At 30.2% G+C, this 23,809-nt stretch overlaps 1 protein-coding gene across 1 annotated transcript in view; it reads left to right on the forward strand.

Annotated features, from left to right (window-relative positions):
* SNTG1 (syntrophin gamma 1) overlaps positions 1–23,281 on the forward strand; it is a 280,357-nt gene extending 257,076 nt beyond the window's left edge. The window contains exon 17 of the mRNA XM_011372125.1: positions 23,123–23,281. Coding sequence (XP_011370427.1) covers positions 23,123–23,281 — 159 coding nt within the window. The remainder of the gene's footprint in view (positions 1–23,122) is intronic.
* Positions 23,282–23,809: the final 528 nt, after the last annotated feature.

Consider the following 23,809-nt stretch of genomic DNA (forward strand, 5'->3'; position numbering starts at 1 on the left):
CCACCAATAATGCACAAGGATTCCCTTTTCTCAGCATCCTCACCAACACTTGTTTGTTGATTGATTGATTATGAAGTGATATCTCTGTGGTTTTAATTTGAATTTCTCTGATGATTAGTGATGTTGAGTATCTCTTCATATGTTTATTGGCCATCTGTATGTCCTCTTTGGAGAAATGTCTATTGTGCCCATTTTAAATAAGATCGCTAATTGTTTTGGTGTTAAGTTGCTTAAGTTCTTCATAGATTTTAGATATTAACCCCTTATCAGATATATCATTAGTGAATGTCTTCTCCCATTTAGTAGGTTGTGTTTTTTTTTTTCCATTTTGTCGATAGTTTCTTTTGTTATATAAATACTCTTAGATGTAATGCCATTTTTTGTTTGTTTGTTTCCCTTTCCTAAGATGACATATCAGAAAAAAACATTACTAGGAGCAATACCACAGAGTTTACTTCCTGTTTTCCTCTAGGATTTTTATAGCTTCCAGTGTTACATTTAAGTCTTCAATCAATTTTGAACTTATTATTGTATATAAAGTAAAAAGGTGGTCCAATTTAATTTTTTTTGCATGTTATCTGTCCAGTTTTCCCAACACCACTTATTGAATAGACTGCCTTTAATCCATTGTATATTCTTGCCTCCTTTGTCATAGATTGTTTGACCATATAGGCATGGGTTTATTACTGGGCTTTTAGTTTTGTTTCATTGATCTCTGTGACTGTTTTTGTGCCACTACCATGCTGTTTAGATTACTATAGCCTCCAACTTCATTCTTCTTTTCTGAAGATTGCTGTCACTATTTAGGGTATTTTGTGGCTTCGTATAAATTTAAAAATTATCTACTTTAATTCTCTGATAAATACCATTGATATTTTACAAGGCATTGCATTGAATCTTTAGGTTGTTTTGGGTAGTATAGACATTTTAATGGTGTTAATTCTTATCTGTAAGCACAGTTTATGTTTTCACTTATTTATAGCTTTTTCAATTTCTTTCTTATGTCTTATACCTCTTTGATTAAATTTATATCTAGATATTTTACTTTTTTGATGCAAATGCAAATGAGGTTGATTTCTTAATTTTTATTTTTGATAATTTGTTATTTGTATATAGAAATGCAACTGATTGCTGAATATTAATTTTGTATTCTGTAACTTTACTGAATTCATTTATCAGTCCTAAATTTTTTTGGTGGAATCTTTAGGGTTCTCTATATGTTGTATCATGTCATCTGCAAATTATGACAGTTTTACTTCTTCCTTTTTCAATTTCAATGCCTTTTATTTCTTTATCTTGTCTGCTGTGGCTAGGACTTCCAATACTATGTTAAATAGAAGTGATGGAAGTGGACATTCTTATCTTGTCCTTGATTGTAAGAAAATGATTTTATGGAGTATGATGTTAGCTGTAAGTTTGCTATTATTATGTTGAAGTATGTTTCCTCTATTTCCACTCAGAAATGGATGCTGGATTTTGTCAGATACCTTTTCTGCATCTATTGATATGATCATTTGATTTTTATTTTTCATTTTGTTTATGCGGTATATTACATTAATTGATTTGCAGATATTGAAACAACTTTGCATCCCAGGAATAAATCTCACTTCATCATGGTGTATAATCTTTTAAATGCATTGCTGAATTCTGTTTGCAAATATTTTGTTGAGGATTTTTGCATCTATGTTTATCAGAAATATCTACCTATAATTTTTTTTCCATGTCTTTGTCTGGCTTTGAAATTGGGGTAATAATGGCCTCATAAAATGAGCTTAAGAGCCTTACCACCTTTAAATTTTTTGAAATAGTTTAAGAAGAATAGGTGTTATTTATTTTTAAGATGTTTGGTAAAATTCACCTGTGAAGCCATTCGGTTCAGGACTTTTGTTTGTGGGGAGTTTTTTTGATAAATGATTCAATTTTATTAGTAGTAGTTGGTCTGTTCAGATTTTCTGTTTCTTCTTAATTTAGGTTTGGAAGATTGTATGTTTCTAAAAATTTATCCATTTTTTCCAGATTGCCCAATTGCTGACATATAACTTTTGGTAGTATTTTCTTATAATCCTTTGTATTTTTGTAGTGTCAGTTTTCACTTTTCCCCTTTTATTTCTGATTTTATTTATTTGGGTCCTCTCGTTTTTTCTCTTGATGAATCTGGTTAAAAGATTATCAATTTTCTTTTCAAAGAACCAGCTCTTGGTTTCTGTTTATTTTATTATTATTATTTTTTTCTTTTATTTTAGACTCTATTTTATTTATCTCTGCTCTGATTTTTTTTTTTTTTTTTTTTGCTATTCTTCTACTAGTTCTTTTAGGTCTAGAGTTAGGTTATTTATTTGAGATTTTCTTGTTTCTTAAGATAAGCCTGTATTGCTTTTAATTTCCCTTTTATTTTTGGTTGTTCTTTTTTAACTTTCATGTGCCTCAGAATATCTTTTGATTTCTTTCTTGATCTAATCATTAATCATTAATTGTTAAGCATGTTACTTAGCCTCTTCGTGTGTATGTTTTTCACTTTTTTTTTTTTTCAGACGAGGCAACCCTTGGTTGACCTCACAGATTGCAAGGATCTTGTTAGCTTACAATCCCTTATTTTTTTTATTTTTTACGCCTACAGCACTTGGTCTTCCTAGGTAGTCTCCCATCCAAGTACTAACCAGGCCCAACGCTGCTTAGCTTCTGAAGTCAAACGGGATTGGGCTTGTTCAGGATGGCATAGCATTAGACTCACTTTTTTTCTTGCAATTGATTTCCAGTTTCATGCCATTATGATCAGAGAAGATGTTTGGTGTAATTTCAATATTTTTAAATTTATTGAAACCTGTTTTATGGCCTGACATGTCGTCTATCTTGGAAAATGATCCATGTGCACTTGAAAAGAGTGTATATTCTGCTGTTTTGGGGTGAAATGCTCTAAAAATATCAATTAATCCATCTGATCTAATTTGTCATTGAAGGCTGCTGTTTCCTTATTGATTTTCTGTCTGGAGAATCTATCCCTTGATATAAACGTTGTGTTAAAGTCCCCTACTATGAGTATATCACTTTCAGTTTCTTCCTTTATGTTGGTTAATATTTGCTTAATGTACTTAAGTGTGCCTATGTTGGGTGCTTAAATGTTTACATGGGTTATATTCTAATGTAGGATTCATCCCTTTATCATTATGTAATGTCTCTCTTTGTCTCTTATCATAGCATTTGTTTTTTTAGTCTATTTTGTCTAATATAAGTAATGCTACCTTAGCTTTTCTTTTATCTTTATTTGCATTAAGTATCTTTTTCTATCTCTTTACTTTCAGTCTGTGTGTATTTTTTAATCTGAAGTGTGTCTCTTGTAGACAGCATATGTATGGGTCCTGTTTTCTTATCCATTCAGCTACCCTATGTCTTTTGATTGGAACATTTAATCCATTTACATTTACAGTGATTGTTGATAGTTATTACCATTTGATAGTTATTACCATTTAATGTTCTCTCCTCCTTCTTTGTAAAAAGGTCCCTTTGACATTTCTTATAATACTGTTTTGGTGGTGGTGAACTCCTTTAGCTTTTCTTGTCTGGGAAGCTCTTTATATCTCCTTAATTTTAAATGATAGTCTTGCTGTGTAGAGTAGTATTGGCTGTAGTTCCCTGGTTTTTATCACTGTGCATATCTCCTGACAATCCCTTCTTGCCTGCAAAGTTTCTGTTAAGAAGTCAGCTGACAGTCTTATGGGGGCTCCCTTCTGATAACTAACTGCTTTTCTCTTGCTACTTTTAAGATTCTCTCTTTGTCTTTAACTTTTGGCATTTTAATTATGATATGTCTTGATGTGGGCTTCATTGGGTTCATCTTGTTTGAGACTCTCTACACTTCCTTGACTTCTATGTCTATTTCCTTCACTACATTCAGAAATTTTGCTGTCATTATTTCTTCAAATAAGTTCTCAATTTCTTGCTCTCTAGTTTCTTCTTCTGGTATGCCTATGATGTAAATGTTATTATACTTGATGTTGCCCCAGAAATTCCTTAAACTATCTTCATTTATTTTTATTTATTTATTTAATTTTATTTGTGTTGTTCCAATTGGGTGTTGTCTGCTACCTTGTCTTCCAAATTGATGATCTGATACTCTGCTTCATTTAATCTTCTGTTGGTTACTGCTAGTGTATTCTTCATTTCAGTTATTGTATTTTTCATTTGTGATTGGTTGTTTTTTATGGCTTTTATGTCCTTTTTAAAGCTTGCTATCTCTTTTTTTAAGTTTCCACTAAGTTCCTCAAGTATCCTTATAACCAGTAATTTGAACTCTGTTTCTGGAAGGTTGCTTGCCTCTCTTTTTTTAGTTCTTTCTCTGGAGTTTCTCCCATTCTTTAAATAATTTGTCAATTATTTCTTCTGTAGATTATGCTTTTGTTCTCATGTCTAGAATTCTTCAGCAAGACACAGGTTTCAAAGTTCTATAGGTTTGCTATTTACATTTAAATATACGACACTTCTGAGTTCATTTTTTAACTTTCACTCTTTTGCCTATGGATATGCAATTACTCCAGCATCATTTATTTTAAAGACTGTTCTTTCTCCATTTAATTGTTTTTGCAATTTTGTCAAAATCAATTAATTGGTCATATTTATGGGATAATATTTCTTATTTCATTTGTGCATCTCTCTCTATTAATATAATACATTCTTCAATAAATTATCTATATAATAATACTTGAAATGAAGAATTATTTCTACTTTACTCTTATTTTTCGTAATTGCTTTAGCTATTCTAGTTCCTTTTTTCCCCATATATATGTTAGAATTATCTTGTCTATAAATAATTTTGTCGGCACTTTGATAGGAATGGCATAAGACATATCAATTTGAGGAGAATTGACAACTTTTACTATGTTGATTTCTTGAAGCAACAAAAGCTATTTTTCTATTTTTTAGGACTTTTTGATAATTTTCATCATACAAATCCTATGCATGTTTTGTTAGTGTATGTCTAGGTAAATCATTTCTTCTTTTTCAGAGAATATAAATGGCATTTTTAAATTTTGTTTTGTATATTGTATGGGTACTATTTGAAACTATACTTTGAAACCTGTATAAATATACTTATTAGTGCTAGGTTTCAATTTTTGTTTGTAGGATTCTTTGCATTTTTCTACATAGATCATCAAAAAGAAATTGTACATATATTTAAATATTTTAATCACATTATCTTTATTTTTTTGCCTATTATTGTGGCTATACATTTAAAACTATATTGAATAGTTTTGGACCTTCTTTATTTGTTCCTTATTTTAGAGAAAAACATTTCGTCTTTCACCATTAAGTATGTTACTAACTTAAGTGCTTGAATAACATTTTTTTCCCCTCAGGTTCTGTTAGTTTCCCCTCTACTTCTAATTTTTTGAAAGTTTTCATTATGATTGGATATCAACTAATATAACTATGTAAATTTTATTGTTTAGGTTATTATTATGGTGGGATATATTAATTGATCTTCAAACATTGAACCAATCTTACATTCCTGAAATAAATCTTACTTGATAATGATGTGTAATTCTTTACATATATTGTTGGATTTATTTGTCAAAAATCTATTACGTATATTTGCCTTTATATCCATGGGAGATATTGGTTTATAAAGCTGTTTTGCTTTGTTTCATTTTGTTTGTTTTTTTTGTCTGTACTATTTTTACTTGTTTGGTATCAAGGTAAAACTGGCTTTAGAATATAAGTTGAACATGTTCCTGCCTCCTTTATATTTTGGAAGATATTATGTAGAATCATTGTTGATTATTCCCTAAAGTTTTGGTAGAGCTCTTTAGTAAAACCATCTGGCCAGGTTATTTTATTTTTGTCATATTTTTAAATTATGAATTCAATTTACTTAATAGATAGCTATTTAAATTATCCATTCTTATCTGATCACTTGTAATTTTTACTTTTCAAGGTCTTGGCCAATTTTATGTAAGTTGTCATATTTATGTGTGTAGACGTTTTCATGGTATTTCCTTATTGTCACCTTGAAGACTGAAGATTATTTAATGATATTCTTGTTTTATTTCTGAAAACAGCAATGGTGACTTCTCTCTATTTTTCTGTTAATTTTGTTAGAAAATTCTCAATATCCCACGTTGGTTTTATATTGCTCTTCTTTTTCTAATTTTACAAGATGAGATTTTAGATTGTTGATTTAAAACTTCATTGTTTCTAATATAAATATTTAATTCTATAATTTTTATTAGCACTGCATTTATTGCATTCTATAAAGTTTGACATATTGTATTTCTATTTTCATTCAGTATGATTTCACTTTTTTTAATAGCCTAAGATATGACTTTATTACAGCTTGGCAAATGTAAAAGTCTAGGCTTTTTGCTCAGCCTTTGCAGGAGTGGTCAACAATTTTTCTGTAGCATTTGGCTAAAGTAGAGCAATTAATGTATAAAAGTTTCCTGCTTGGCTGTACCGCTCCTTTTCAAGTTGAATGGCTAGAGAGAGTAGATATCTCCTAGTTTTGTTCTTTCATTTATTCATTTTTGCACTCATTGGTATTTCTGGATCCTCAGAGTCCCCACTATCTTGTATGAGATGTATGTTGCTGAAAAAAACAAAACCAAAAACAAAAACAGAGACCTAACCATGATATTGTTTCTCAGCGGGACCTGAGGTTTCCAAACCCCTAGCCTATTTGCCTCTTCTCACCTTCTATCAGAGGGTCCTTTTGTTTCTTTTGCAGATCATATCCAGGGCTTTTTGTTATACTGAGGAGTAGGGGGGAGGGGCAAGGATAGGGAAACATACATCTGCTCTATCATACCAAAAGTAGAACTATATTTATTTCTAAAATACTAATAATGCCACTTCTATAAGAAAAATAATTGTCATAGTGAGTCTGATTATTAGTTTTTAATAAAGTGAATTAGTGACAGAAATAAAACAAAAATTTGACAATAAAACTTATTATGGACATGATTTTTGTTATTTTAGCTCAATAGTTGGGTAGCAAAAATTTTTCATATGTAAGGACCTAGCTATATAGATCTATTTTGTAGAGTTAAAGGTTTCTACAATTTCGTTCCTGAGTTCCACTTTATTTTTACTGAAAATCTGATACAATAAAATAATAGATCTCAAATGATTAAAAATGCTAAAGGAATTTACATGCTTTGAAGGAATTTAACACAATGTAACTTTTAAACTTTTACTTTTTATTCTTAATTTTAAACATAAAATAAATTTAAGTTCTGGTTGAAATATGAGTTGCAATAGTTTCTATTTAGAAAGGAATTGTAATCCCACAACAGTTTGATCAGAAGGCCACTGCCTGCTTTACTAGAATTTGCCTTGCTTTATCTCCATTAGTTATGATCCAATAGAACATTTTTCATCCTTAAAATATTAAATAGTATTCATTTATCAAAATCTTATTTTGTATTTCTCACTCTGATCTCATTTTATGTAGATAAGCAAATATGTAGCCTAGGAATTATGTCTAAAAGATTTATATTAAAATAGTTTCTCCTGGTATTTCAAGGTTTTACTAAGTAGTTTATGATGCTGTTCACTTTTTATTTTGCTTATTGCTGGTTTGGGGATAGTTATTTAAAAAGATTGTATTTTTATTGATATAGCTTAATAATATCAATGGTCATATAATTGTAAATCTTTCACCAAACACCTTATGAATAAAATATTTGAGTATTTAAATTGTAATATCAAGTCTTGGCTAGTCTTAAATGGATTTAATATTATATTTTACATATATTTCTGTGGAAAATAAAACATTCTATTTGGGTAGAAAAAATACAATGAATAACAGAAATAAAAAATATCATAAGGGACTATTGACAACAGATATATCAACATGTTGGGTAATCTAGAAGAAATAAATACATTCCTTAGAGACATAAAAAATATGGAAACTAAATCGAAAAGAAATAAAAAATCTAAACAGACAAATAAGAAGGAGACTGAATCAATAATCAAAAATCTTCCAACAAAGAAAAGCATAGGACCAAAATGGTTAAGTTCTAATATTCAAAACATAAGAGAAAACTTTAAACTCTTCTAAAAATAAGAGAAGAAACATTCCCAAATTGGTTTTATGAGGCCTGCATCACCCTGATTCCAAAGCCAGACAAAGACACAGAAAGAAAGAATACCACTGGCCAATTACCCTGGTAAATATTAAAGTAAAAATCCTCAATGAAATACTAGCAAATTAACTTCAACAGCATGTTAAAAAGATCATACACCATACCCAAGTAGAATTTATGTCTGGAATACAAGATGGTTCAACATAAAAATCAATTAATATGATATAAGACATTAACAGAATAAAAGATAAAAACCACATGATTATCTCATTAGATGTACAAAAGCATTTGACAAAGTTTCTTTTTTATAACAACTCAACGAAATAGGTGCAGAAGGAAGATACCTCAACATAATAAAACTATATTTCAAAAACCCATAGCTAACATCATAATCAATAGGGAAAAAAATGAAAGAATTTGTTCTAAGATCTGGAACAAGGTAAGAATGCCCATGCATGCCATTAGTATTCAACATAGCACTGACAGTGTTAGCCAGAACAATTAGACAAGAAAAGAAAATAAATATATCCAAATTGAAAGGAAAGAGTAAAGTTATTTCTGCTTGCAGATGGCGTGATAATATACATAGAAAACCTTAAAGACTCTACACAAATATGTTAGAACTAATTAACAAATTCACTAAAGTAGCAGGATATAAAATTGATATAAAATCAGTTGTATCACTATACTCTAACAATGAGCTAAGGAAATTGAGAAAATAATCTCATTTACAATAGCAACAAAAAGATTATTACTGAGGAATTAACTTAAGGAGGTAAAAATCTTGTACAATGAAGTCTATAAAACATTGATGAAAAATTTAAAAGACATAAATGGAAATATATTATATTGATGAAATAGAAAAAATTATTCTTGAAATAGCCACATTATCCAAATTAATCTATAGATTCAATACCTATAAAATTATAATAATATATTTACAAAAATTTAAAACAAATATATTTATATAGAACCACAAAAGACCCCAAATAGCCAAAGTAATCATCACATTATACATTACATCACTACTTATTTGTATAAATGATACTTTGTACCCTAGAACCAACATCATTCCATTTTTCACTCCCCCCAGCCCCTGATAACCATCATTCTACTATACATCTGCATTTGAGTTTGACTATTTTAGATGCCACATATAAGTGAGATCATGTAATATTTCTCTTGTTCAAAAAGAAAAAACCTAGAAACATCACACTTCCTAATTTCAAATTATATTACAAAGCTAAAGTAATTAAAACAATATGGTACAAGCATAAAAATAGGCATATAGACCAGTGTAACATAATTGAAATTTCAGAAATAAACCCATACATTTATGGTAAACTGATCATTGACAAGGGTTCCAAGAACACACGATGAAAGGACAATATTTTTAATAAAAGATGCTGTGAAAACGCAATGCCTAGAGGCAAAAGAATGATTTTGGATTGCTATCTTACACTGTACATAAAAATGAACTCAAAATGAGCTAAAAACTTAAATGTAAAAGCTCAAACCATAAAAGTCTTAGAAGAAAATAGAAAACACTTCCTTGACATTGATCTTGACAATAATTTTTTGGATACAACACTGAAAGCATAGGCACCAGAAGCCAAAATAGACAAGTGGGAAGTGGGACTACATCAAACTAAAACGCTTCTAACAAGTAAATAAATCAATGCAAATAAATAAAAAAAAAAAAATAAAAAATAAAAGTCAAGAAAATAGACTATAAAATGAGAAAAAAATAATTTGTAAGCCGTATATTCAATAATGGGTTAACATCTAAAGTATAGAAAGAACTCATACAATTTAATACCAAAAATACAAATAACTCAATTTCAAAATTTAGCACAGGGCATAATAGACTTCTCAAAAGAAGGAATTTTAATAGCTAACAAATATATAAAAATGTACTCAACATCACTAATCATCATAGAATAAAACCACAATGAGATACCTATTTAGGTGGCTATTATCAAAAAGATAAAACATAACAATGTTGTCAAGGATGGGGAGAAAGGGAACCCTTATATACTGTTGATGGGATTGTAAAATGGTACAGTTATTATGGAAAGCAGTATAAACATTCTTCAAAAAATAAATAGAATGACCAGAATTATCATAATTATCTATCAATTCCACCTCTGGGTATATTTTCAAATAAAATAAAGTTAGTATCATGAAGAGATATCTGCATTGCCATGTTCATTATAACATTATTTATAATAGCCAAGATATATGGGACAAATCTAAATGTCCTTTGATAGATGAGGAGATAAATAAAATGTGATATATATTTGGCAGACATAATAGAATATTATTCACCTTAAAAGAGAGGGTATCCTACTATTTGTGACAAGGATGAAGCTGAAGGGCATTATTATAAGTGAAATAATCAAGACACAGAAAAAGAAATATTACATGATCTCACTTATACATGGCAACTAAAATAGTCAAACTCAAATGTAGATGTACAGTAGAATGATCATCACCAGGGCCTGGGGGCATGGAGTGATGGAGTGATGTTAATCCTAGGGTACAAAGTTTCATTTATGCAAGTAAATAGGAATCTAATGTATAATGTGATGATGATAGTTAACACTATTGTATTTTATACTTGAAATTTGCAATAAGGATAGATTTTATAATAAAATCTACATGTACACAGTAGCTATGTAGAGGTGAGAATATGTTAATTAGCTTGATCGTTGTGCTCTTTTCACAATGTATACATATACCAAAACATCAATTCATACATTTTAAATGTATACATTTTTACATGTCAAAGATATAAAATAAAGTTCTATGAAATGAAATGAAAAGCGAGCCACATTTGAAATATTGGTCAAAAAAGGGGGTTAAATATGGAAGCTGTTACAATTTTTTTTTTCTTTTGAAAATAATTGAAAAAGTGATAAACTGTTTTAGAGAGTGAACTCAGATCTTGCCACATGTGATAAGCAAATATTTTTGATAAAGCATGTCTTAATTTAATAATACATATGTACATTCCCAGTTACAAGGCAAATACATTATTACCAGAGGTTATTTAACAAAAAAATATGGTTTGTTTGGGGGACATGATTGTCTGAGTTACTATATTTACTACAAGATTAAACATTCTAAATTATATTTAACTTTTCATTGTAAAAAGAAGTTTCAGAAATACTGAAAAAAGGCATGTAGTTTTATGTGGAACTTGAAGGAATTTAATTTTTTGTTGTTGATGTTGTCTTACAACTATATGAGAATAATATTATAATACAAAAGCCTGCTATACTTTTTCTTTGAAAGCAGAAACTCAAATTTTCACTTCATGACTCAGAAAGCTTAATAAGTTTTCCATCTATTTTCCAAAGCCTCATTAAACTTCTCTGAATTTTCCTAGAACAGAAGAATGGTTCCTAACTGAAATCATGAGCAATATTGTACTTATTTGACAATTTACAATAAAATCTCATTTTACTGCTACTTTAAACTTTTAAAAAGTAATTTATATATGTTGTTATTATAGACAATCAAAGATTACTAACATATTCTCATAGTTGTACATAACTAAATTTCTTAGTTAAAGAAAAAAATATATACATGTATTTCCTAAACTCATGTATACAGCATATTAATTCTAAATTACTGGATTTGAGATCTGGGAGCCAAGGTAGTATTTTTGGTACAGTACAATAAGAGAAGGAAAGGAAAATTGCTTATCTATTTAGAGCAGTGCATAGTTTGGAAAACTTTTATTTTAATTTTTTAATTTTTTAAAAATTTTAATTAGTTTCAAGTATACAGTATATTGGTTAGACATCTATATAGTTAGTAAAATGATCCCCCCAATTGCTCCCTCCCTCCCCTGACCCTCCACCCAGCCAATGTATTAATGTATTGCATTCCTTATGCCATGCTTCCCATCCCTGTGACCATCCGTCGGCTAATTTGTACTTCTTTAACCCTTCATCCCATTCTCTCAACCCTCCAACCGCCCCCTTTGTCCATCACCAAATTGTTCACTATATTTATGAGTCTGTTTTTGATTAATTTGTTCTTTTTATTCCTTAAATTCCTCATATAAGTGAAATCATATAGTGTTTATCTTTCTCTGTCTGACTTAAATACCTCTTAGGTTCATCACAGCAATATCTTTTTCCATCCCCTTCCTTTTCATATGTAGGGGTCTTGCTTTCTTATCCTTTTAGCTACTCCATCCCTTGGTTGGAACACTTAATTCTTTTCCTTTTAAGGTACTTATTGATAAGAATGTAGTTGTTACCATTCTTTATTAATGATTTTGATAGGTGTTTTTTCTTCTTAAAGAAGTCCCTCAACTCTAAATGATAACTTTGCTGGATAAATTATTCTTGGTTGTATATCCTGAGTCTTCATTCTTTCGAATATTTTTTTTTGCCAGACCCTTCTGTCTTGCATAGTCTCTCTTGAGAAATCAACTGCCAGTCACATGGGTGTTACCTTATATATAATTCTTTGTTTTTCTCTTTCTGCTTTTAAATTTTTTTTCTTTGCATTTAACATTTGGCGTTTTAATTATGATGTGTCTTGGTGTGGGCCTCTTTGGATCCCTGATTTTTGGAATCCTCTGAGCTTCCAGGGTTTTATGTCCATTTCCTTAACTGGGTTAGGAAAGTTTGCCATCATTATATCTTCAAACGGCTGTTCAACATCTTGATTTTCTTCACTTACGCCGATTAGACGAGTATTTGGAGTCTTAATAGTGTCCCATATTCTCCTTAAATAATCTTTATAGTCTTGGCTTATTTTTTCTTGCCACACTGATTGAGTATCCTTGACTTTCCCATCCACTCTATAGGTCATTTGATCCTCTTCCTTATTCACTTTGTTTATTCCATTTAATATACTTCTCATCTCAGATAATGTGTTCTCCATTTCAGACTAGTTCCCTTTTATAATCTCCATTTCTATTTTTATGTTTTTTTTTTTTTTATCTCTTTGTTGGAGTTCTCTACATTTCCCAAAAGTTCATTGAGTATCTTTATAAACAGTGTTTTGAACTCCTCATCTGTTAAATTACTTGACTGTATTTTATCTAGACCTCTATTCTGTTCTCTCATATGGTTTCAGCTTCTTTGTCTTCTCATGTTGGCTGTCTTTCTGTGTCTATGTACTAAGCAAAGCTCTTAACTCTCCTGGTCTTATTAGTGCAGATTTGTGATGTAGATGTCCAGTGGCACAGTCCTGAGAGGGGTTCAGCTGCAGTCCAAATTTAGCACAAGCCTCTACCCCTCTGGAGCCACCTGTCAAGATTCAGTAAGCAATCCACAGAGACTGTGCTTATAGTTGCATCAAAAGGCCACACCAGAAACCGAGGCCAGCTGCCTCCAATGTGAGTCTAGGTACTGCTCAGCAAGGCGCATATGACTCACTGAGTATATACCTGGATGTGTCTTGGGTGGGGCCCGGGTTAGGGGAGGCAGGGTTTCAGGGAATCCTCTGGGTAGAGCGACCTCTGTTATCCAGTTTGATGACGTCCACACACTGGGAGTGGGGAGGGCTCATCAGAGAACAATGGATTCCAAGGGAATCTCGCTTTGACCCTCTCTCTGACTATCTCACTGTAAAACCCTCATGCCCCCTGCACGCAGCCGAGTTGGCACTGGTGCTCAGAGTGAGCAGGCTTGTCCTATGAAAATTCACTCGTGGACACGGCCTCTTTAATAGGCTTTTGCCACTGCCGCTGTCACCGCCTCAGTCTCCGTCTCACTCAGCTGCTCTGGAACGGGTCGTCCCGCGTCCTTGCCCTGTCCTACCTTCTACCATTGCAGGGTGCTTTCTTGGATTTCTCTCTAGTTGTATGGCTTGTTCATCTAAATCCCAGGTGAGTTTTCTTTGTTGCTGCTCCTTGTTTCCGTCACAACTTTGATTTGGTCGCTGGAGAGATGAACAGAGCCTCTATCGTCTACGCCATTTTAAAGCACCCTTCTGGAAATCTTTTAAATAGACTCTGTCATTGTATGCTTCTTCCCTCAAACCTTTTCCTGCCCCAACCCCCAGGGTCTCAGAGACTGTATGCTGCCATAAAATATCTTTCCACATATATTATGATTTAGTAAGACTCAAATAAGAAATTGAAGAATTGACTTTCAGTAATGCCACCTTCTAGATAATCTCTACAAATCTTCATTTTCTCATTATAATTTTTGGATAAAATTCCTGCCTTAGAAGATTAATCTAGAGACAAAGCATTCTGTGGTTTGAAGGTAAGGATTGAGTATATAATAAAGTGGATAAACCATTTTGTATGCTCTGTAAGTGTCTGTAAAAAATCCCCACTAAAGAATTCACAATATGCTGAAGTTTGCCTTTCAGAAAAGAAAAACTGGTAAGGTTAACAAATTTTTATGGCACTTGAGGTCTCATATAGGAGAAGTTAATATTTAAAAAACTGGGTAGGTATTTGGGATGAAGGATATGCCTCTGCACTGGAAATAAAAGATCTGCTTCTTATATATCCTGCTTTTCACAATTTTTGACTCTTTTTGGCATCTTGAACCAAAGGTTTTCTAAAATTCCAAAGTTCTTTTCCTTTTACTACAAACTGTCCAGAGCACTGGCCCTTTAGATAATGGAGAAGAAAAACAAGGACAGGGCAAGGATACCTACTTCTTAGTACAGGTCCTTCATCATACTATAAAAGAAACTGAAGCAGCTAGAAATAAAGTGTGTATGGAGGGGATTAAAGTCAATTTGTGTGTGTGTGTAATTTACATACTGCTTGTTTTAGCTGAGATCATTTCAAACTATTAATTGGATTAAGAAAAGGAATATATGGTAAAAAAGATACCTGAACAACATGTGCCTCTACCTTTAAAAGGGCTTCTAACCATCTGAGAATCACTGAGGATTCTGAACCATTTTATTTATATTAGATTTTTTCCCCTTCTTTTTCATAATTTATTTTTCAAGTCTTCTATTTTCTCCACAGAGATATTGAAGTTCATTTACCCATCTATGTTGGTTTTAGAATATTTATTTTTAATATGATAAGCTATAAAATTTAAATTAACATCTTTTAGGTAAAACAAATAAATTAACTCCCTCCAAAATAAGTAGCTGTCAAGGGGAGCTATTTTGATTCTTTATTCCTTCTTGCCAAAAGCCACCTTTACCTATAGAAGAAATGTAATTAAATTTTATGTAATTCATATAACAAAAATCATTTTGAAAATCAGAATTTTAAGAAAAAAGATATAATTGAAAACATTTTCCAAAAATGCAGATTAACTTAAAATACAGAGTATAATAACCAGGTACTGTGTTATCTTCTCATAATAAAGAAATAATAGAAAAAATTAAAATAATCAATGTAATGGTGGCCAAATGGAAGGTGTGTTGGAGGCTGAGTGAAAAAGGTGAAAGAGATTAAGAATATATAAATTTCCAATTATAAAAATAGTCATGAGAATGTAAGGTACAGCACAAGAAATATGGTCAATAATATTGTAATAACTATATATGATGCCAGATGTATACTAGACTTAGGGTGATCACTTTGTATGATATATAAATGTATAATCAGTATATTGTACATATTATTGTATGTCAACTATAATTAAAAATAAATTAATAAAAACAAAATATAAATATATGCAAGTATTAGAAAAATAGAAAAAATAAACTCTTTCAACCTAAAAATTATAAGTTGATGAAACAAGTACCATGGAACTGTTCTGAAGTTGCAAATATTATTTAGTCTTTTGCATTTGTTTTAGAATTAACTGTTAAAATTATGCCTAACAATGCCCCAGATGAGTTTCTTTACTTTAACATTCATGTCTCCTTCAATTTTATAAGGGTATCAAGACATTCGCTAAATATATTACCATTCACTAAATAATTTTATATTAGAAAAGAGATACAAACATGATATTAACATATATCAGAATCTTATTTTCTTTAAATTAACTTAAAGGTATGACACAAGACATTATTATCAAACAAGATTATATTATATCAAGATTTTAGAGGTACTTAAGATTTTAAAAGCGAGCAGTTTAATATAGATTGGCAATTAAAAAGTTTCTGTTTTTATTTACCAAGCTCTGTAATGGAATACATAATAAATCAATAACCCAAACCACAAAGAGATATAGGTTGTTATTATTGGGGATCCATAATGTAGATGAAGAAAGTAAAATAAAAGAGTCCAAAAAAAGTAGATTGAAATCTAATCTATGTCCATAAACATTGCAATACAAATGAGTTGATATTATTGACCACATATATTTTGAAAATCATTGTACCTTAGGTATTTTAAGAGATCAATTGTCAATGTGGATTGAACTTCCAGAGTGACACAGAAAGGTTTTCTGAAATTGCACTTCTCTGAAAAAGCAATGAGAAAACAGTCAACATTGTCAGAATTAATTTTTCAGAACTCTGGAAATTAACCAAAAGTTTGTAGTAACTGTAGAGCATTTATTAAAAATAAAATAAACAGATGAATCTTGGTAAGAATAAAGAGCTTCATGGCATTTTAACTTGCCCTATTTCAATCACCCACTCCAGAGATTCATTATCACCTTGAAAATGAGTCACCTAGAAAAAAAAAAATGATAGCTGTGAAAAACAGCGGACCAGAAGCCACTGAAGAGTGTAGACTGGGCTTGGAGCACCTCTAAAAGCTCTTTGGCCAGAAAATTGTAATTATTTGATTTATTTGGCAATCCCCTGAAAAAGTTCATCTGTAGTGCTTCTCATTATTTGACATTACTTAGACATTTTTCATTGGGAAAACTCTGCCCTAAGGTATTTATTGAAAACAATTAGCAGTAATTGTTTAAGATTCCAGCTACCCGAGTTGATGATACCAGTTAAGGCTAATAAGAAACTAAGGAAATGTGGAGGAAAAGTCTAATGAATAAGATATTAATAAGGGGCTTTGGAAAACTCCAATATACTTCTGAGAACCTAGAGGGGCACATTGCAGAGCTATGTGCATGACCAGGAAAGATCCCTTAATGTCTCAGCTCTGGCTGATCATATGAGCTTGTAAAATAAGGAAGTAAAACTTAAAAAGAGGTGTAAACTGCCAGATCATTGAAGGATCCCCATAAAATACACACAGAACCCCATGGAAAAGTTGGAAGAAATTGCTTCAATTCATTAAAGAAATATCTGCCCAGTCATTAGGTGACCACTAAGCTAAACAAGTGAGACTTTATTGGCAATATTGACAAAAAATACAAGATTTTAAAAATTATGAATTACTATTGGAAAGTCACACACACACAAAGAACAGTAACAACTTAATAATAAACTGTGACAAAAGCAACCCCTTGGGAGAGATGGCAATCTAAGTTCAAGAGTATATTATTTGAAATGTCCAGTTTTAAACAAAAACTATGAGACATTCAAAGAATCAGGAAATAGTGGCCCTTATGTAATAAAATACATCTTCAGTAGGAAATTTCCCTGAGGAAATCCGCCTGTTGGACATATTAAACAAAAATTTGGAATTATCAACTGCATATACATTCAAAGAACTAAAGAAAGCCATGCCCAAAGAACTGAAAGTATGGTGTGTATCATGACATGGAGAATGTCAATGAAGAGATAGAAATAATAAAGAGAATCAAATGAAATTCTGTAACTTAAAAGTGCAATAACTGAAATACAAAATTTCCTGGAGGAATTGAACATAATTGAGTTTTTGAAGAAAGAATGAATGAACTTGAAAAGTTCAATACATTTAACTCTCAACAGGTCAATTATTATCTGGTCTAAGGAACAGGAAAACAATAAAGAATAAAAATGAAAAAGGTCCACAAGTGTACCATCATATACACAATGAGAATTCTAGGAGAGTAGAGAAAGAAAGAACAGAAAGAATACTTGAAGGAATAAAATAAATGAAAATCTCAAATTTGATGAAAAACTTAATTTACACACCCCAGAAGCTCAGTGAACTCCAAGTAAGATAAATAGAAAGAGAATTAAACATCATGATTAAACTTTCAAAAACCCAAAATTAAGACTCTTAAAAGCAGCAAGGAAAAAATAACACAAATCATACATGGGATCATTAATGGATGATTTTTCATAATAAACGAAAACAAAAGGAATAATAAGTCATTACTAGATTAAATAACAATGACAACAGCAACGAGAACATAATTTGTCACTAGTAGATCTATAGTACAGAAAGTACCAGAGTTCTTAAAAATAAAATAAGGACAGTAACTAGAATCCGCATGAAGAAATTAAGAGCACTGTTAAAGGGAACTACCTAATTAAATATAATTAACAATACAAATACAATTTTGCTTGTAATTCTTTTCTTCTGTTTTAAAAGACAGTTTCATAAAACAATGATTATAAAACTGTCATCAGGTTTATAACATAAAGGAGAGAGGTATGTTGAAACAAATTTTTAATACTATTGAAATTAAGTTGCTATTAATCTGAACTAGATTGTTAAGATGTTAATTATATTTCTGGAATAAGAGAATAACTAAATATATATTAAAAGAAACAAGAGAATTACAATTAATATGTATTTTATATGTAATTAAATTTGCATTGAATTATATTTAATACATAATTAAAATTATATATGTATTTGGACAATATATCCACACATAAAAGAAAGCAGTAATGAAAGGACAAAGGAACAAAAAGACTAAGATATATAGTAAACAAATAGCAATGATAGATATAAATTTTGTTTTATGTGTAATTACATTTAAAGTAAACAGATTAAACATTCTAGACAAAAACTATTAGCAAAATGAATTTAAAAAATAATATCTAGGCATATGATGATCACAAAAGAAATACTTTAGATTTTTAAAATTTTTAACTTGGACATTATTTTTATTGTATATACTTTTAAAGTATATGTGATAAAACAAATTTAATCTTGTTTTTTTTTTTCTGAAATTATGAAGCTATTAAAATGACTTCTTAAAAAACAAGTATAAATAATATGTACATTATATTAGTTTCAGGTGTACAACATAATGATTCGATATTTGTATATATCGTGAAGTGGCCACCACCATATGTCTGGGTAACATTCATCACAATACAGTTACAATTTTTTTTTTTTTTATGATGAGGTCACATAAGATTATTCTCTTAGGAACTTTCAAATATACAACATAGCATTATTATAGTCACTATGCTGTATATTATATCTCTATGACATGTATTTTACAAGTGGAAGCTTATACCTTGTGACCTAATTAAGTCATTTTGTCCACCCCCCAACTCCTACATCTGGCAACAACCAATCTGATCTCTGTATTTATGAGCTTTTTTTCCCTTAAACTCCACATATAAGATACAGCATACTTTATTTTTCTTTCTTTCTCTGACTTATTTCACTTATCATAATGACCTCAATGTTCACCATGTTGTTGCAAATGGCAAGAATCATGCTTTTTCATGGGTGAATATTCCATTGTGTGTTTGCGTGTATAATTATATATAATCACAATTTCTTTTTTCACCCATCAACAAACACTTAAGCTGTTTCTATATCTTGGCTATTGTGAATAATGCTGAATGAACATGGGGATGTGTTCATTTTTTACAAATAAATACCCAGAAGTGGAAATCCTGTGTTATATGAAGGTTTGATTTTTAATTTTTTGATGAACGGCCATATTGTTTGCCATAATGGATGAACCAATTTGCATTCCCACCAAGAGTGCACAACATTCCCTTTTCTCCACATTTTTGCCAACACTTGTTATTTGTTGTCTTTTTTATGATAGCCATTCTAACAAATGTGAAGTGATAACTTATTATGGTTTTATTTGTATTTCTCTGATGATCATCTTTTTATGTACCTGTTGGTCATCTGTATGTCTTCTTTGGAAAATATTCTGTTTAGTTTCTCTGCCCACATTTTAACTGAATTTTTTTTTTTTTTTGCTATTAAAATGTGTATGAGTTCTTTATATATAATATATAATAATCCCTTATCAGATATTGCAAATATTTTTCCCATCCAGTAGGTTTCTTTTTTATTTGGTGATTATTTATTTTGCTATGCAGAAACTTTTTTTAGTTTGATATCATTACAATTGTTCATTTTTATTTTTTCTCTTTGCTTTTTGTATCGGACTCCCAAAAACTCATCACCAAAAATGATGTCAAGGAGTTTATAGACTATATTTTCTTCTAGGAGTTTTATGGTTTCAGATCTTGCATTGAAATTTTTAACTCATTTTGAATTTATTTTTGTATATAGTATAAGATACTAGCCCAGTTTCTTTCTTTTGCATGTGGATGTCCAGTTTTCCCAACATTTATTAGAGACTATCTTTTCCCCATTGTATATTATTGCCTGCTTTGTTTTAAATTAATTGACCATATATATGTGGGTTTATTTCTGGAGTTTATTTTGTTCTGTTGATCTATTTCTGTTTTTATGTCAGTAGCATACTAGTTTGATTAATATAGCTTTGTTGTATAGGTGAAATCAGAAAACATGTTGCCTCCAGCTTTGTTCTTCTTTCTCAAGATTTCTTTGGCTATTTAGTGTCTTTTGTGGTTCCATACAAATTTTAGGATTGTTTGTTCTATTTATGTGAAAAAAATGATATTGAATTTTGATAAAGATTGCATTGAATCTATAGATCATTTTTAGTAATATGGACATTTAACAATATTAATTTTTTTGATCCATGATCATAAAATATCTTTCTTTTTTTGTGTTTTATTCAATTTCGTTCATCAATGTCTTTTGACTATTCTTTCCTGCTTTATTTTCTTGACTGTATCTATTATCATATTTAGAAGTATCATATTTAATTTACTTCTATACTTATATTTTGTCCCCCACCACTAGAATGTAAGTCCCATTAGTACTTATTTTTGTCTGTTTTTTGCTCACTACCATATTTTTTCACCAAGAAAAAGACTAGATGCATAGTAAGCATCAATAATTACAAATTGAATAAATTGATTAAATTTGAAGAGAACTTAATATTTAATGAGATTCATTGGATTTAGAAGAGCTTTATTACAAGGAGGTAGTAAATAACTTGGTAGAAGTCATCTGTGGATGCTTAGTAGATAGATTGACATGTAGGCCTAGGATTCACATTATAAATGAGTAAAAGAAGGTTGTAGTTATATAGAAGTAATCGTCTAAGCCTTAGGAGTGAATGTCATTGTCAAAGGTAATCGTTTAGGCTGAGGAAAGATGAGCTGACATTGGAATCAAGAGTTAAACCTGAACACATCTTTGCCTCCTTTCTCTCCTAAACGCCAATTATTTCTTGCTTACCACTCAATTATTACCACTCTGAGCAAAATTCTAAAAATTTTCAAGAGCCAATCTACATCACATAATTGACATTAATTGACAAGGCATAAATAATTGAAAATATTAATCTTTCCAAAATTTCTGTATGTTTAGATATTTGTTTTTTGATAAGCAAGATATAGTCTCCAATTTAAGAAAAATGTGTCCGAATTATTTTCGAGAATTTATTTGTTATATTTTTGCCCAGTTACAACATTCAACAATATTTTCCCCTTCATGGAGAATAAATCACATGGTTTTAATTTTATTTTTTTAATAGCACACAATCACATGTCATATTTTCAAAAACTTTCCCACTCTTTTTATATCTGGTGGACTTAATATGTGTTGACACAGAAAAGATTCAAAATCTGCAGGAGAAATACGCTGACTGCACAAAAAATGAAATGCTGAATGGAGGATTTGGGGGTTAAGACAAAAGGGAAACCTTTAGTTGAACAATAACATATCATAGTTATAGTAACAGTCCATAAAAGTGGAATGCTAAAACTAAAGCTTCTGAAATTATTCCGATGAAGTAACTAAAATAATTTTTATGGAGAAACAATTTAGGAAATTAAATTAGTTAAATGAAATATTTGCTGTTCTCTAGGATAAGTCAACATGTGCCATAGAAAACTGGCTATGAAATGCTAAAGTTTTGAAGGGGATTACTGGGGCAACATAGGTATTTTACTTATGTTGTACAAAACTATGAATCTATGTTAAATTCTATTGCACTGCTATGGCATGACCAGAAAAAATACTCCTAAAATGAATTATTTTAACAGTTCCTTGGCACATGAAGATATTAAAACATGTCCTAATTGGATATTTTTAAAATTATTTTCCATTGCTACATACTATAAACTGAAAATATTCTCAATAATGTACATATCAAATGTAATTCTGAGTTCTTTATTACAAATACATAATGATAAAACAACAATTTCATCAGCAATTTCGTACGGTTTATCAGCCTCTGTCCTCTTTAGGATAAGTTTATTATATAGACTTCATTAAGCACAAATATGTATTTGTCTTCTTTTGATTCTTTTGAAATTAAAATATTTTTACATTTTTTCCTAGAGACATTTGTGATGTCAGCTTTTAAAATCTATCTAGTATACTCATAATTTCAACAATCACGTACAACAATTTTAAACAACCAAATAGAGCATTAAAATTATTTAAATTTAAAATTAAGGCATGCACTCTTTTTTGAAATTGAATGATGTGGCTTCTAATGTTATAAAGATGCATATCTCCTTACTTTCAGTATTTCATATTTAATATTCTATGACAAATACTAACTCATTCTAAAGAATAGTGGAAAATATTTTTAAATTGCCCCATTCCAAATTTATTATTTGACGTGTGTATAAAGAGAAAAAAATACTTTTTAAACAACTCCCATGTTTCTCTTTACTTATATTTTATTAAGAATAAAATCTTAATCTGTCCAAATAATGTTTTATGCATTTATCAATACTGAAGTGACTTCTATGAATAATAAGAATGCTTCATTCCTCTAGCTCTTACACCACCATATTTTGAGGTAAATCTGCAATACATATGAAATTTATATATTTAACAAGTATTTCTACAGTTTTCATACATTAGATATAATTGATTCTAGTTAAGTTTATTGCACTTGAAAAAAATGTGTAGTTATTATCTAGTTGTCTAGTTATTATCAATTTTTTAAAGAAATTTATTTTTATTTTGTCTGACTCATTTCTCTTTTCAGGAGCTGGAGTTTTCAAATCTATTTGCTGTTCTTCATTGCATTCATTCTTTCTTTGCTGCCAAAGTAGCTTGTTTGGACCCACTCTTTTTAAGCAATCAGGTCACTGCTTCTGCTGCTGCCAGCTCTGCTACTACAAGCAAAACAAAGTACATGACTTGATACATTGAGCTTTGTATTTCCACTTACCATGACTATATAAAATTAATAAACATATTTCATTTTAGACCCTGAAGAAACAATAATATCATCAAGTCAACTGTAAAGTCAAATTAAAATTTCTGCTGGAGAAAAAAAAAAAAAAGGTCAGAAGGGATTTCAAAAACATTTCTATTCTGGAAGGCATCTGTGAATAATCATAAAAGAGTAAAACAGCTTGTTTCTCACCTGGTGGATTTGTACCAGTATACTGCTTTCATTAAAACTGAAGACAAAAAGTAAATAATTTGAATTATGTAAATAATATAAAAATTGTTAGCTATCTATAAATAAAAACACCAATTAAATGGTTATTCTGTATTTTAGATTATTTTGTATGCAAAATACACATTGGCTCAGATCATAAACTAATGCCCTATAATTGTATTATGAGGGACATAAGGAGGCAAAAAAAAAAAAAAAAGACATATGACAGCAAGGACACTAGCATGCAAAAAGTCTCATTAAACAAAGCACTTTAATTTGCTGATT

This window comes from Pteropus vampyrus, unplaced genomic scaffold (genome assembly GCF_000151845.1).
Source record: "Pteropus vampyrus isolate Shadow unplaced genomic scaffold, Pvam_2.0 Scaffold201, whole genome shotgun sequence".
NCBI classification, from domain to species: Eukaryota; Metazoa; Chordata; class Mammalia; order Chiroptera; family Pteropodidae; genus Pteropus; species Pteropus vampyrus.